Source organism: Plectropomus leopardus, chromosome 11, assembly GCF_008729295.1.
Source record: "Plectropomus leopardus isolate mb chromosome 11, YSFRI_Pleo_2.0, whole genome shotgun sequence".
NCBI classification, from domain to species: Eukaryota; Metazoa; Chordata; class Actinopteri; order Perciformes; family Serranidae; genus Plectropomus; species Plectropomus leopardus.
In genome coordinates this window covers 2125218-2141183 of record NC_056473.1, presented here as the reverse complement: position 1 = coordinate 2141183, position 15966 = coordinate 2125218, and the positions used below count along the sequence as shown (strand labels likewise).

The window sequence follows — 15966 nt, the reverse complement described above, 5'->3', positions numbered from 1 at the left end:
TGTAACCATGGAGAACATTCGGCACAGTAATTGGCTCTACAGTTTTGCAGTAAATGGTAAGTACAGAGTATAGTGCAGTGATAAGTAACCTTGCAAGTAACAATGATGTGATGACAATAGGAAATCTTTCTAAATATAGTGACTGCCTTAAGATCTGCTGAGGATAAAAAAAAATTTTTTAAATGGCTCAGTTCTGAACGTTAGATGTACTTTCAAGCATTGTATTCACATTTTTATTGCGAAATGGAAGCAAACACTATCCCATAGATTAAAAATAAAACCCAAACCGTTGCATAAGCCACCTACATCACCTGTTTCTTGAGAAGTACTTGCAGTGAAATGGGCCCAAGCAACGTACTCTGCTGCTGCGAGTCTTGGAAAACAACCTCGCTCTGATGCTCTCCCTCTCTTGTGTCAAGAGAGCTTTCTGCATTTAACTTATTCATGTACTGTACAGTACTGTACGTGAATAGAAGGCAGGGTGAAAGGAGAAAGATAGTGGTTTGGCATAAAAGCTGAACTTCAAAAATTGTGGGGGAGATGGCTGAAAGGAAGGCATGAAGAGGCTGCTTCTTCCATTGTGCCTGAATCACAGCACTATCGGTAGAGCACCACCTGACCTGCGACTGGTGCATCACTGCTCTGATTACAGGCCCAAGTTTTTCACGTTATGGCGACACGGGGGAAAATTACACAAAATGTTCCAAAAGTGGAGGACAACATGAATGTTTAATACATGCCGTGTTTATCAAAGTACATGGAGGCTATATTTTAACTGGTTGTTCTGCAGCGGCCTCCCCTCACCTCATTTCAGCCGGGACTCTCAGCCTCTCGCCCCGCAGTGCTGTGAATTAGCCCTTGTGCCCGCCGCTACACTAAGCAAGGTAGCGTGCTAATCCTCATGACATCACCATTGTGTCCAGGCCGTTCCATCTAATGTGCTTATCAAAGGGCTTCTTTGAATGTGAACGCACTACAAAATCAGCATGGGGAGGCGGCTGATAGGAAGGCTTTTATCTGCTGAGGAATATTTCTGCTCTTATATAACATCTTAAGAGACTTTCACTACCATCATGTTCCCTTTCCCCCTGTGGTGCTGTAGTCTTCACTTGAGGGGAATAAAAGCCTCTTTTGGTTTGTCTGTAGTGTGCCATGGCCCAGCACTGGGTTACTGTACTGTAGGAAATCTTCTCTGTCTCTTCATTTCCCACCACATATAGTAAGTTAGGAGTGAAGGGGGTATTACAGTAGATAAGGAGAACTCTGTCATTCCCAGACATATCTTGTTTAATCTCATGACCATTACACATTACTGACTGATTTGAGGATATGAGGCTAGATTCATGTCCTTCCAGTGCCTCACTCCATTGTCTAGTTACACAGCAGACAGGAAGAGCAGCGGGTGTGTTTGTGTGTGTGTGTGTGGGGGGGGGGGGGGGGACATTGTTGTCATGTAGCTAGACATAATGACATTCAAGCCCACCTGCCACCAAAATGACAATGGACACATCACAGTCAACTGAGCTCAAGTCGTGACCTATAAATCCAAAGTGAGTCATGCTTATTAAAGGTCCAGTGTGTAGGATTTAGGGGGTATATTGGCAGAAATGCATATGATCTAATAGGTATGTTTTCTTTAATCTGAAATCACCTGAAAATGAGAGTTGGTGTGTTTTCCTTACTTTAGAGTGAGCTGTTAATATCTACATAGAGAGCAGGTCTTCATTTATGAAGATTGTCATGTTGCATCGCCATGTTTCTAAAGTAGCCCAATGGACAAACTAAACAATGATTCAAGAAGAAAAAGCCAGAAGAGAACGGTGATATTTTTAAAAGATCTTTAAAAAATCTTTTTTAGTGTTGCTTTTTATTGATATTCATCTATTAACTATTATTTATACATTTTAGCCTGTTTCACAGTTTTACTACTTCCATTTTATTATTTTTGACATATTTATTTCTATTTTTACTTTGTGCTGTTATCTTTTTTTTTTTTTTTACAATTTGAGTATTCTACTTATTTATCTTATTATTACTATTATCATTTCATTTTTTTTTTCTATTTATAATTTTTATCCTGCCTATATGAGTGTATATGTGTGTATATGGTGTATATGGTGTATATGTGTATGCTATACTGTGCTATACAGTGCTATACATATAAAGTCTGACTGATGGATTGATTGATTCGTTTTTTAAGATTTTTCGTGTCTGCCTCCATATTATGAAGCTAATCTGCAACGAGCAGCGCCGGATTTACACTGATTTGTGAAGTGAAACAGCTATATCTAGTCTGTCTAGAAGATAAAATCACTAGGTCTTTTTTTTTTGGAGAGCAGGAGATCTCTGTGAATAAATCAGCTTCCAGTGGGAACCTCCTGAATGTCTGGATATTAGGTAAAACCAGTGAAAAACAGGTAAGCACACAATAGCATGTGTTGAATAAGCTGCCTGCAGCGACATGCCACATAGCATCAGAAATACATTAATATGTAACATGAAACTGCTTGATTCTGTGTTTTTACCAGTTTAATTTACCGTGTCTGTTTTGGAAAGGAGGAGACCTCTGTGGATAATTCGGCTCATGGTTAAAACTAAACATCAGGATCAGATAAAGGTGAGCATAGATTAATTTCTCAGAGGAAAGGTGTAAATACACAATAGCATACAGTGGGTGCTATACGGGTGCTGCCCGTCTTTGAGACACCAAACTGCATTGGAGATGCACTGATTTGTCACATGAAACTGCTATTCAGTGTTGTTAGCGGTTTTAATCACCAGGTCTGTTTGTTTTGAAAAGGAAGAGACCTCTGTGGATAATTTTGCTTCTGATAAAACCTCCTGAACAATGAACACTAAAGGAATGTTAGGTTATTGTAATCTGAAATTCACAGGTAGACGCCACCAAATCAACCTAAATTTTACACGCTTCACTTGTAAATCTAAAAAAATGATAGAAACAACCAAAAACAAACTGATTATCATTTATATTGTATACTGCAAATGATAACCTGCATGCGACTAGCTGGCCAATTAAAAATAGCCCATCCATTTTACTGGCAATTGCTGTGCAGTGAGCGGTCCCTTCAGAGCTTTCTGCTCTGAGACTGTGGTGAATGACTGATGTGACAAAGCTATTAGCCGCCACAGTGAGAGGGAACAGTCTCAATCAGTGGACTGCATATTTTCAGTATAGACAGGAGGGAATTCAACTACAAATTGAGGATAAAGGCAAACCAATGTCATCATTATCTACAGATTAAGGAGAATGAGAACACACTCCCTGTTTCCACTCCACACAAAGAAAAGGTGGCACATATTAAAAACTGATCAGAGGGAATTACAATTCAGACAAAAACATTAACATACAGATTATTGAAAATCTTTCCAAGCGTTTCTGTTCCCTGTGTCTCTGTCTCCCGCCCTCTCTCTCTGGTCATTGAGTGGATCATTAGCTGTCAGGGCCCTTGAAACCATACCCCCAACCCTGAACTCCCATTCCTGCTCGCCTCTAAAATATTCATAAGGACACTTAGAAGTTCCGATAAGGCGAGTACGGAGGGCTGGGGGGCGTGCGGCAGAGAGGGCAGGATGTGCCAGCAGGACTTCTGTTCTGCAACACTCTATACCCAGACCACAGACCTGTCCTCATCAATCTGAGACACAGCAGCCTCCCTCTTTGCCCCCAGTCAGGGGAAGTTGGCACAGTGCCAGCTAACCCCCACACCACCACCCCCACCCCCACCCATCCCAGCAGGCTTTGCTCTGTCCTCGCCTCTGGGCAGGAGGGGTTGGCCGCACAGCACGCACAGTGGGAGGAGGGGGGCACAAGGGCAAGCTGATTGTTGCACGACCAAACTCACAGAAGCCGCTGTGTACGAAAGCAAGGTCTCGTTTCAGCTCAGCTCACAAGGTCACTGAGGAAGGACTCATGGCTTGTAGTTCTGATGATCTTTAACATAGTATCACTGTTGCTCCAGAACTAAGTGCAAACCAAATTAGGTCAGCTCCATCTTTGACCTATTTCATGTGGTTCAGACCACAGTTTTGACAGGTATGTAGTTTAAACTCAGTTTTTAGAAACTATCTTAATGCACTATTACGTGCCATCCAACACATTCGTATTGTAAAGAAGCAATGTCATTCCTTTTCCTGATAGCGCTGGGACAATCAAAATATGAGGAATTATGACAGTATCCAGCTTTCTTACAGACAAGGCCAAGCCAAATTCAAGGACTTTTTCAAGCTCTCAGTTTTATTCTCTAGGGCAAAACTGTTTTCTCCAAAGACCATCTATCTCACTGTTAAGGAGCAGAAAAATAACTAATGCTGACGATGTTTCAGAGTGAGTGTTTTGCTGTCTGGTGAAACATCCAGGCGCAGACTATCTACAGGCGTTTACCACCCTGTTGGCTCTCTGTTCTCATACTGCTCATACAGCTTGAGTACTTAATTGTAAGAACAGCCGGTCCTTAAAATATTCTCTAATATGTTTCACAAAATAACTTATCCTTCCTCCTACTTCCCTCTGTTCTTCTCTCAATTTTATGCACATATTTTTTTCAATGACCAAGTACCATTTTTTTAAAATTTATATTTATTTATATATTTTTATATTCCAGTTCTTGAATTTCTGAATTCCAAACTCAAGTACTTCAAGCACCCCAAACATGCTACACATACAATTATTCTTCTTGCATTCATCACTGTTGCATCTTTCATTTGAATTGTTTTGGCAATTATGTATATTGTCATATCAACAAGGTGAAACTTTTAAAAAGTTTTATGCCTCTGAAAAACAAAAAGATGAAAATTAATGTGTCAACACTGATCAGCAACAATCAAAACGTATAAAAAAGTACGCTGTATAAAGTTTAATTATCTTGGACAGTCTTGTAATATAAAAGGATTTATATCAGAAAAAAAGATGTATAATATATATAATAGTAATGTTCAATTTATGTGACAGACTTTATGAAATGAATGTCAACATCAATTAGTTTGAAATCGATAAAATGTTTTATTAAAATGGTTTAATTGGCTTTTTTTTGTTCTGTTTATGTGAACAACAGCAGTAGAGTGACACATCAGACATCTTCATCTTTTGCTGATGCATAAAGGAGAAAGAGACCACTTTTACGTACAGTTCAGACATTTCTCGGGGCATTTAAAAAAATTATAAAATGAACAAGTAAAACATTTTGAGAACCAGATCAAACTAAAATGAACTTAATGTGGATTTTTAGTTTTTGCTCCAAGATGTGGCTTAGTAATAAAGGTGTCCATCATGTTGACTACATGACTTAAAAATACCTGGCCAATCACACATTTATCAGAAGCATTTTAGAATGAACAGATGTTTTTACAGAAAGGTGAACTATGTTAACCTGCTTTAACCCGCCTGTACCTTCAGCACTGTGCGAGGCAAAAGTTACTTCCTCAGAAATTGGCTCAATTGTCTTCCTTAACTTATCCATGTTGGTAGTTTCTCAAACTTAACATCTGTCAGCTAGACATTGGCTCCAAGAATTTTTTTGCAGAAGTCTGATATTTCACAGACAACTTCAAAAAAGAAACATTTTTTGAATAAGAATTGGGTAAAAAAAGAGTGTAATTTATCTTTAAAAAAACAACTTGTACATCTTTTCTCCGGCAAATAAACTGCTATGTTTTTAAGTTTTGAGAGAGAGCATATCTAATGTTAGACCTTAGAGTATTAACTAATTTGCGCCAGTGGAAACAAATGTTTAGAAGAAGGCAGTGTGGCTTGTGGTCTTTTGTTTTTGAGTCTCCTTTCACTACATGCTCTCTTAGGGACCTTCGATTTGATATGAGACATACGCCATGTAGTTGAGAGGGTGGAAAAAAAGCTCTGACGTCGATGAAGTACGACATGTGCTAAAAGCAAAAATCTCTTAGCGGTAACCTGGTAACAAGCATCATCACACTGGAGAGCAGAGGCATAATACAACAATGAGTTGCAATACATGACAGGTTTGAAATACACACAAAACCAGACCTTGATAATGGAGTGAAGCCACTCAAAAGACAAAATCCCATATCTTACATGATAACAAGTTTAATTTCAGTAGTCAAACTACATGTTGAAAAATTAAAGGTCATTACTCTGTCATCGGGTAACAATTGCTGTGTGTGCCACAGCAGAGGACACATATTACAGAACAGTATGTGATACACTTGCATGAACATTACAACTGTTTCATTATACGCAGAAAACTACAAAAGAGGACTGGTGACCCTTTTTCACTAAAAGCCCAAAGGAAAAGGAGTCCTTGTCCTACAAAAAGGGGCACTTTGAAACCCAGCATGTTGCTCGAAACAGAACCATTAATTCTGCTTCACTCAGTGTGGCAAGAGAAGACTTTTCAGACAACTCTCACCAGTCGGCTCCATAAGAGATATCAATATTAAGATGCAATGTGCACAGGGGCGTAGCACCAAATTCAGGGACCTATGCATAATTAGTGTCTGTGGGCCCCCTACCCTTCCTCTCTTAACCCATGTGTCTCTAAGGGGCCGATTACACGGAGACGCAACGTGCCATGCAGGTTAAAATATTTAGACTTTTATGCGTGCCCAAAAACCGCCAGAAAAGCACGCTGTGTATGAGATTTAGATGAGAAGATGGACTTTACTTCAGTTTCATGTCTGTGTACTAAGACACAGGTAATAGACCCAGGAGGCAATTAGCCAAGTTTAGCATTAAGACTGGAGACAGGGGGGAGCAAATAACCTGACTCCAGCCATAATTAAAAAAAAAACTCTCCAACATCTGGAAGCTTTCTACTGAACATGTTATAACTCAGTTGTTTGATGTTTATGTGAACAGAAAAGAAAAAAAACAACTGTTTTGGTTCCTCCTGATAAACAACAGTTTATCCATATGCACAATAATTCTGTGCAGTGTCTCTGGGTATACAGTACAAGTTGTGTACAATGGTAGCGAACCTGGCAAATTCACGGGACAACAAAACCCAAATATTATATTATACTGTATATAAAATATTATCACATCATACACAGAATGTATACAAGTCAAAGGGGCCATGGTGAATTTTCTGTGTACTATGCAAGTAAAACAACATACCATAACTGTGAGTAACATTATCAGAGGTATTGCTGCTGCTATAAAAGACAACACTTTTCTCTGTTTTCACTATAGCATTTCTGAGATATTTATTTTTAACTTGTCCTACTGCACTTGTCTGAAAATAGACACTGGTGTTGTATGAAAAGCCAGTGTTTGTTTTGACAAGCAACACAACTTAACTGTGGACCTGACCTGGACTGAAATACAGGCCCAAAGGTTGAATGCTTGCTCTCAGGTATACAAAACACTGTGCGCACCGGAAATAGGAAGTCGCTCATGTGATTATATGAGGATAGGATTTAGAAAAGGAACTCAGCAACACAAGTGAATGGCTGCCCATGCTATTGCTTTACCATCATCTCCAGAGACAACACAGTGACTGACAGGCTTAGTATTCATGTGGCAACAAGGAGAATATACTGAAGAAGAAACCTCATCCTGATCACAAAGCAGCATCATGAAGAACTTACATTTCCATTTATTTAAATAAAAAATTCATACTTAACGTAATACCATCATACATACACATACTATCAATCTGCAATACTGCGTGTGACCTACAGTCAAAATAAAAATATACGAAATCATTTTAATATCACTCCAATAAATCACTGGAGCCCAAAAGTGCACATACTTTTTTATCTGTAATATTAAAAATGGGGCTGGCAGAATTTCACGTATATTGAAAAGCCCTGAAAAATCAACATCAATCTAATAAGTCTATGTCAACAGCCATGACATTTGATTTAGCTTAAAAAGGATTTCTCATCACAACAGCTGAGAGCTCTGTGGTGAAATACCAAAAAGGAGAATATAGTGATATGATGATGGCATAGAGGGGAGAAAGACTGAAATAGATAAATAATGGTGAAAAGCTGTAGGTGGATATTAAGAGTGTAATTGAGACATGGTGGTGAACTTCTGAATTTGCTGGATTTGTCCTAATAGCCACCTTACACCACATCATCCACAGAGAAGCTTTTCAAAGACTTCTAGCCTTTAATATTTTAGATTGTGTGTGTGTGTGTGTGTGTGTGTGTGTGTGTGTGTGTGTGTGTGAGAGAGCGAGAGAGAGAGAGAGAGAGAGAGAGAGAGAGAGAGAGAGAGAGAAATCAATCAGACAATATTATTTACCACAGGAATAACAACTTGTCAAAACTGTAATCTTCCTAAGATACAGAATTTTTAATTGTCTTGCTCTTCTGTGTTAGTAGAAATGGCGGTTCAGTATAGTTTTTAGAGAAAACCAGCGTGTTTGACAGAAAATCTGAAACCCTGACAAGAAACTGAAAGAGAAAGCGTAAGTTGGTGAGAAAGAACGGGGGAATGAGAATTGTCTGAATATGTTAATGTTTTAATGCAACTTATTTGTCTTTCTCTGAAAAAGGTTTCAGAAAACATGATGGAAATGAGCACTTTCAGTCTCTGCTCCTACATATGGCACATTGAAGATAATAGACAATGCACCTGATTCACTGACATAGGTCAAAAGTCTGAGAAGGAAGGAAGAAGGAAGAGAAAAAATAATTTTGTATGACTTACTTCTCTAACACTGTTATTCTCTCAACATATGGGCAAATAGACTTAGCAGCATTTTTAGATTTTACCCATGAAGATCAACACAAAGGTGGCCCCAACAACGGCTTCTGGGTTAGGTCTTTCCAAAGAAAAATGCTCTTTTGCAAAGAAATTGATTTCGTTTTCGTTTTTCTGTCAACAGCAAAGTCAGTTCTGTCAGTATAAACAGACAAAGACATCAGAAAATAGCATCGGAAGCACAGAGGGTTTGGGGTCCTTCTGCAGAAAATTTAATTTCCTTTTAATTTTTTATTTTTTTATTTTCTGCATTCTGGTGAATTTTTGGGACTAATTTATGGTATCATTTTGTGAAAATAAAAGCCCTCTGCTACTGTTGTAATAAGTGGGAGCAAATGCACATGTTCAAAATATTGAGGGGGACATGTCCCCTGCATCCCACCCGGAATTTATACCTAGGCATCTAAATCAGTTCTGACGGGTATCTTCACTGTCAACATATTATTGTACAAACAAAGTTTTACACTACATATGTTCCAAAATATATACCTTCATATAATATAGCTACTGTAATACTCTCTATTGCATTAGAGAACATAGTATTAGTGACAGTTTTCATGTGTGCCAGCAAGAGCCTCATTTGACCGTCCTGTCATGTTTTGTGCCACAATCATTAATATACACTCAGGAGGACAATCTGCCTCTGCTACTGAGAGTAGTCAGTGTGCTTTGATATTGGAGGGTTTATGCTTACTGTTAAAACAAACACAAACAAGCTGCGCAGCGCACTATCCTCGACAGACTTCAGAGTTGAAAGAGTACTGATCTACTTAATATTTGCATGGCTGAAGCTCATTTCTCAGAGGAATATTTGATCAGGAAATCTACAGAATCAGATGCATGATTTAAAATGCAAATTGTGTTTTTTTGTACATGTAAACTCAAAAAAGCAAATTAAGTGAAAAAAAGTCATGATCATACATTCAAAAACAGATAAAAACTGTGTTATTTGCAGTAATCTGAGGAATATCACGTCTGATCTCTAACCTGCCCTTTTTAGGTGCCTATAAGTATGAATTATTGTCAAAAAAGTAAAAAACTACGATATAGTGACTCCTATTGAATTTATCACAATGCATTTTTGAGAAACGGGTGCTAAATGAGAGCCCTCTTTGAGTGAAATGAAATTCCATTATTCTCTTTGTCTAATCAAATAAAGCATCTGATTTATTCAGTTTTGACACTTTTCTGCTCATTTTTCCTTCTTCTGCTCTTTCATCTCTCTTCCTACCCCCCACCCCACCCCTTCCCCAGCCTCCATTTCCAGTGAGCCACCAGCAGGAGGATAATTGATCAATCATGCTAATTGAACAGTCTGGACAGCTAGCCCACCATAGCAGATGTGCCAATTTGCATTCATTAAGATAGAAATGAGTCTTAATCACTGCTCAGCCTTTGATTGACAACATAAACATCCCCTGTCTGAAACTCCTGGTGCCCATTCAGCCCAAAGCACTGTACGAGCTTCATTCCACAACTGCCAATAAAATATATTCTTTGCTTTAGCTGTAAATGCACTTTTGAAGCACAGCCAACTAATACTCAACTGTCTCCATCAATAAAAAAAAACATGAAATACACAGTTTAACGCATGGAGACAAACTGAGGCCTTAGTTCTGATAACTGTTCAGGTTCAGTCGCTGTAAAATCAGCAAAAGATGGTCATGAAATTCCACAATCAAAACTGCTTCAGATGAAAACACAGCTTGACATTCAGCAATGGTCAAAATTTCCATCTTATTGAATGATTAATACAGCTCCGTTTATGAAAACAGCTGATAGATCATGAGATAAAACAAAATGGTAATGACCTGATCATTTCATGCTCATTTGCTCTCACTGTAGTGGTCTTGTGAGAGGGGGCGTTCCTTCATAAATAGAGAGGGAATTGTGTGTTTTTCCCGCAGTCACACTAACAATGGCCGCCACTCTTTATTATGAGGAAGATAACAGAATTTCCCTATGAATGATCTTGGGTTGTTTACTCTCACAAATCATCTGGGTAAAAGGAATAAAAAAGAGCAGTAAAAAGTCAGTGCTTTGCATACAGTGCAGTCCAGTTATTTACAAATACGAGCATTGGTATTTAAAAAAACTGCCTCTCTGGGTTAAAGCCTATTCACAGCCCCGGTTTTATACAATTACAATTAAGTGTTGACTTAATGCTTGCAAACCTGATTAATCCTAATCTGTACCCTATACCTTAATTGTAATGAATTGCTCTAAAGAGGGGACAGATAAATGCCAAATGATGCCTGTGAAGTTCCTATCTGATTTCTGCTGCAGACACAGTGATCGTTCTGTGTGCTGCTGGACGGTGTGAGGTTATAGCGGAGCATGAGCAAAATCTCATTAGCTGCACTAGCGCAGAGGGGAGGAAGAGTAAATATTATTAGATTAATCTAATGACTAACGGCAGCATTTGGATTTGTGGCATAAAAAGAATTCAATAAAAAACACAATAGGAACAACGCTTTAAAACTTTCAGCCACACTCAGCTCTGTTCACAACAACATGACCATAGATACCACATTTATTTCCAGGGAGAAATTACAGTATGTTGATAAGTATGATCTTGAGACAAGAAAATGTGACCCTAAAAATACTTTTTTTTTTACTCTGAGAACCAGTTTATCTTTAATTTAGATGGCAGATTTGGTTGTTTGTCTATGCACCCAGCAAACTAGTGAGCACTGTGATTCTTTAATATTTGATTTTTTTTCCTAAGTATATATATATCTATATATCCTTTATTCAACCAGGTAAAATACTTACTGAGATTTAAAATCTATTTCCAAGCGTGACCTAGCCAAGAGTGTAGCCTAAAAGGTTAACATTAGGTAAACAAGGTTGTCCAACAAAAACTCAAACAATGGCATTCCACCTTAAAGGGATGCTTCGATGATCAAAACAAAACATCAAAATAATGTTGTGTAGTCAAATTTGGGTCAACTTTTCCCTGCTCCCCCCAAAGCAAAACTTCACTAAATGATGCAAATGAAGCAAACTGCAGAATTTTCCTGGCTCTCGGGTTGTTGCTTGAACAACAGGCTGTGCTTTTGCATTTTTGTATTGCTTGCCAACCCCCACCACCATGGACACACAAACAGTACACAGCTGATCAAAAGACAGACCCGCCCCTCTCTCTCTGTCTCAAACTCGGAACCAAATTTCGTACAACAGTAAACAGTAAACAGTTAACAGTAAAACTAGGCGCTAATGATCAAATATAAACCAAGATTATGTTACTTCACTTGTCTATCTAAAATTATTTCAGAAACACATTTTAGTGTGCTGTTTAGCTGTAATAGTATGAGTTTGTGAACAGGAAGTGGGCGCCATACTACTTCCTGCACAGTGAAAATGGAGGCAGAGAAAAACAGAGATCACTTTACTGTTACCTGTAATACGAGATTTTTTCTAACATTGTGTCAAACTGATTAATTAGCATTGTGTCGCTCACCAGCAGGAGCATTTATTGGTCTGGTGCAGCACAGTATAGTTAGGTTTTCCACCTCTTGAGCAAACGCTAATGCCACAATCCTTTTTTTTCTTTTATTCCTTTAGTGTTGTAGCACCTATTTCAAAACTAATTGCATCTTTGTAACACATTAGACAGCCTAGTTTTATGTGAGGGCTCTTTTAATACACACACATATATATATATATATATATTTATATAAATATAGCTATGTAAATGAAATGTTTAAATAATGATACACAGGTCAATGCATAAAAAGAGAGATTTCATACATCAGTTCACCTGTCGCCTGGAGTGTTGCTAAGGTTAAGACCATCAACACATGCAGGCACAAACAAACAAACAAACACACACACACACACACATAAACACACAATACTGAGCCTACTGCTCCGCTTTGGACTGCGAGCCAAGTTTGAGACAAAGTCCATAGCTCTCCACTGGGTTATCAAACTGTGGCCCAGGCATGCATCCATCTGTGGAAAACATGGAGACTGTTCTCCCACAATGCACAGCCCAGCCTTTATCTACAGATGGTACTACTGAGCAGGAATGTGACCTTTGATTTAGTTTCTTACACGGAATGAGCTTCCCAGTGAAAAGTGGGAGAGGGTTTTTCTGGCCTCCCAAACCTGACAAATGAGCACATGATTGTTTGCATGGCAAAGATTGGTTTAACACAATTTAGATACATTTAGGTAAGTGTCCAGTGTAAGTGTCCTCATGTGAGGCCCATTTTACTAGATAACTGGGGGATTCTTCCCATCAATACAAAGGCATCAGCTCTTCCATGTAGTGTACTGTGCACCTCTAGAGAACCACAAAGACTGGAAAAACAGTCAAGATTACTAATTCTCTTAAAATATGATCAAATCATAGCTTTTGCATTATCAACCACCTCTGACACCGACCTCTCTGGCAAAGTGAATAGTGGGGTTGTGTGGCAATGCTGTGAAGTGGACTAGGTTGGTTACTTCTGCTCTGCTTCCTCACTTCTGAACCTTGACCACGTAGCCAGCAGGCAGAGGCAGATTTGTGCATATTTGCAAAGATGCTGGCCGAGTGAGCGGGGACAACAGTGGCTTGTTCTTGCCTTTTGTGCAACAGGGCAGCTTCCTTGAGAGTAACCAGAAGGGCTAAGTGGCAAATCAGCATGGGACCACTGGTGCTACATTATGCACAATGTACATTCCAATTACACCATGCTGTCAACATACACCAGTAGATGTATGTGATATAAAGGGGAGTGACCCAGCTGATAGGCAGTGAATAAGACTATGAAGATTCTGAGTATAAGATGTTGTTGCCCGCTTCCTGAGTCACGACAAAAACAAATTTGTGGTCACTGTTACGTAAGTAAGGAATGTATCCATGTATTTTTTATGCAGGTGAGCCCCTGCTCTGCTCTGAGGGCCCCTGATGGAGGAGTGACTGCATGAGTCTACTGGATGCCAGAGCACTCTTCTGCAGCTCTGCCAAGCAGGTAATTCACAAGCAGCAGCACCATGAATAAAAGATAATGGGCCACAGCTGACTCCTTTATGCTGCATGTAATTTCACTAATTCCTCCAAGTGAAAGTCTTTTCCAAAGCTAGGATTCTTGATTTTTTTTTATTCTCACTCATCTCACACACTTGATGTCTCTTAATTGGGCATTGGTGATAAAAAAAAAAAACGCTGTATGTTTTAGTGGGCAGGTGGCAGTAAAAACACCAGAGCGTTGTGATGCAGCATTGTCTAAAAAAAAGTATCTCAGTGCAGAAAACGCTAATCTAAGTGTATTTCAAATAAGAGCTATAAAAATAAATGGGCACGTTTATATTAGCAATATCAGGATTTCATCAATAGGCATTAACATACATTGTATACGCTTTCATTTGTCAGAATGAAGCTTCTTAAAGCAGATCTTGAATGAGCTGAGAAACCACACGTGTGCTAATGAAAGATGTTTGGAACAGGATGTATCCCTAATCATTCTCATTTACTTTGGCTTTTACACTTTTGGCTGACAGTTTTGTACGCTAGCATAACAAGTGGCTTACTCTTCCGCCCGTCACCGAGCATGCAGGAGCTGCCAGGAAACCCAAGTGCTTGTTGAGTTTTATAGAGCAGTATGGAACATACTGAACACTGTATTTTCACTGTGGCAGTAGCCAAGCTGATGGTCTGTGATGAGGAGAAGCCAGAGAGCAGAGCCCTACAGGTACAGTATCTATGGGAAACAGGGTCAGAGATGGTGGTCAGAGGCTATTGTGTGCATGCGTGTGCAGAGATAGGTTTTCCACGTCAGTTGATGGGCACAAGAGAAGCTCAACTTATCAGGAAGTGCAGACCTCCTGTGTCCTATCTGAATGGTGACTATGAGGAAACTGTTACTTGCTCCTCACTCTCGCTTGTCCAAAACATTACCCTTGGAGCATTAACAGAGCTTTTAAGCCTATAGTCACACAAGAAATATATTTAATGGCATGAACCCAGCACCAAATAATAAATTATTATGGTTAAATCTAATAAATCTTAAAATAGTAGAGTTGGGCTAATTTCAATTTGATTTAATTCAATTTTACTTTGAAATGTCATTATTACAAATTTGCCTTGGAGGGCTTTACAGCATACGGCATCTTCTTCTGTCCTTGGACTCTCACAGCAACTAAGGAACCTAACCCCCCCCACACACACACACCTTATGCAAAGTGGCTGAACTCGTATTTGTTATTATGAGTAGTAATATTATTGAACCTTTTTTTTTGCTTACTTTTGGGCCATGTCTTGTAAAGTTGCTTGTTTTCTTCTCCCCATGTTTTTGAAATTAATTTAACCAAATTACTCAGGTTTCAAAGGGTGAAAAAGAAATGCTATATGTAGAAAGATAGCAAGTAGCCTACTCACCCATCGTTTAAGTTGTGACATATCCAGTCTGCTCTCGAGTGCACAGCTGATTGCTATGTAGTTTGTTTACATAACGCAGCAGGAGTGCATATTTAATGGAGTCAGTGTGGACAGAGAGCTCTGTTGTTACACGATGCTATGCAACAGATCAAATTGGTTTGAAAGTTTCACACCGGCCCAACCCTAGAATATACTTTTTGTATAAATCACAAAGGAGAAAATAGCAAAAGGCATGATGTAAAAGACGTTTTCCCCCCAAAGTGCAAGGCGGCGCTCACTCACCTCTACAATGTCAGAGTTGGTTCTGCTCTCGTGGGGCTCGTTGTACTCTGTGTATTTCAGCAGCACTTTGTCCATGTCTGTGCTGGCATACTGGAACAGTTTGTTAGAGCTGTTGAAAATGATGAGGGCTATCTCACAGTCACATAGAACGCTCAGCTCATAGGCCTTTTTCATCAAGCCAAACTTCCTCTTTGTGAAGGTAACCTGAGAAACACACAGAGAACAAAACCACCCATTACAGAGGAAAATGTTTTCACTAAATTAAAAAGGAAGATCAAAGTCAAGGGACCAAAACAGAAATTCGTACATTTACATAAATTTTCCCAAGAGTAAATGTTGATGTAGGTTTCTTGTTATAACAGATGGTAGTGGTTTATGTCAACTCTATGTTTATCGGACAATTGTCAGTTGTGGAAGAAGATTTTACATCCTTTACTTAACCCGTTCAGAGCCCAATTATGTTCCAAACACAAATATTGTAGTGGTGGGTTTCTACTCTAAATGCACTCATATATCACTAGAATTTTTTTTTTGTTATAAGGATACACTTACTATTCTGCTATTATGTGTTATTTTTTCTGCCAATTTCAACTAACGCAAAAATAAC

At 38.9% G+C, this 15966-nt stretch overlaps 1 protein-coding gene across 7 annotated transcripts in view; it reads right to left on the bottom strand.

The window, feature by feature from the left end:
* The window catches only part of mef2aa (myocyte enhancer factor 2aa), a 79641-nt gene that overhangs the window by 22857 nt on the left and 40818 nt on the right, over positions 1–15966 (bottom strand). For all 7 annotated transcript variants that reach the window (XM_042496904.1, XM_042496905.1, XM_042496909.1 and 4 more), the window contains exon 3: positions 15360–15563. In XM_042496904.1, the coding sequence (XP_042352838.1) occupies positions 15360–15563 (204 nt within the window). The remainder of the gene's footprint in view (positions 1–15359; positions 15564–15966) is intronic.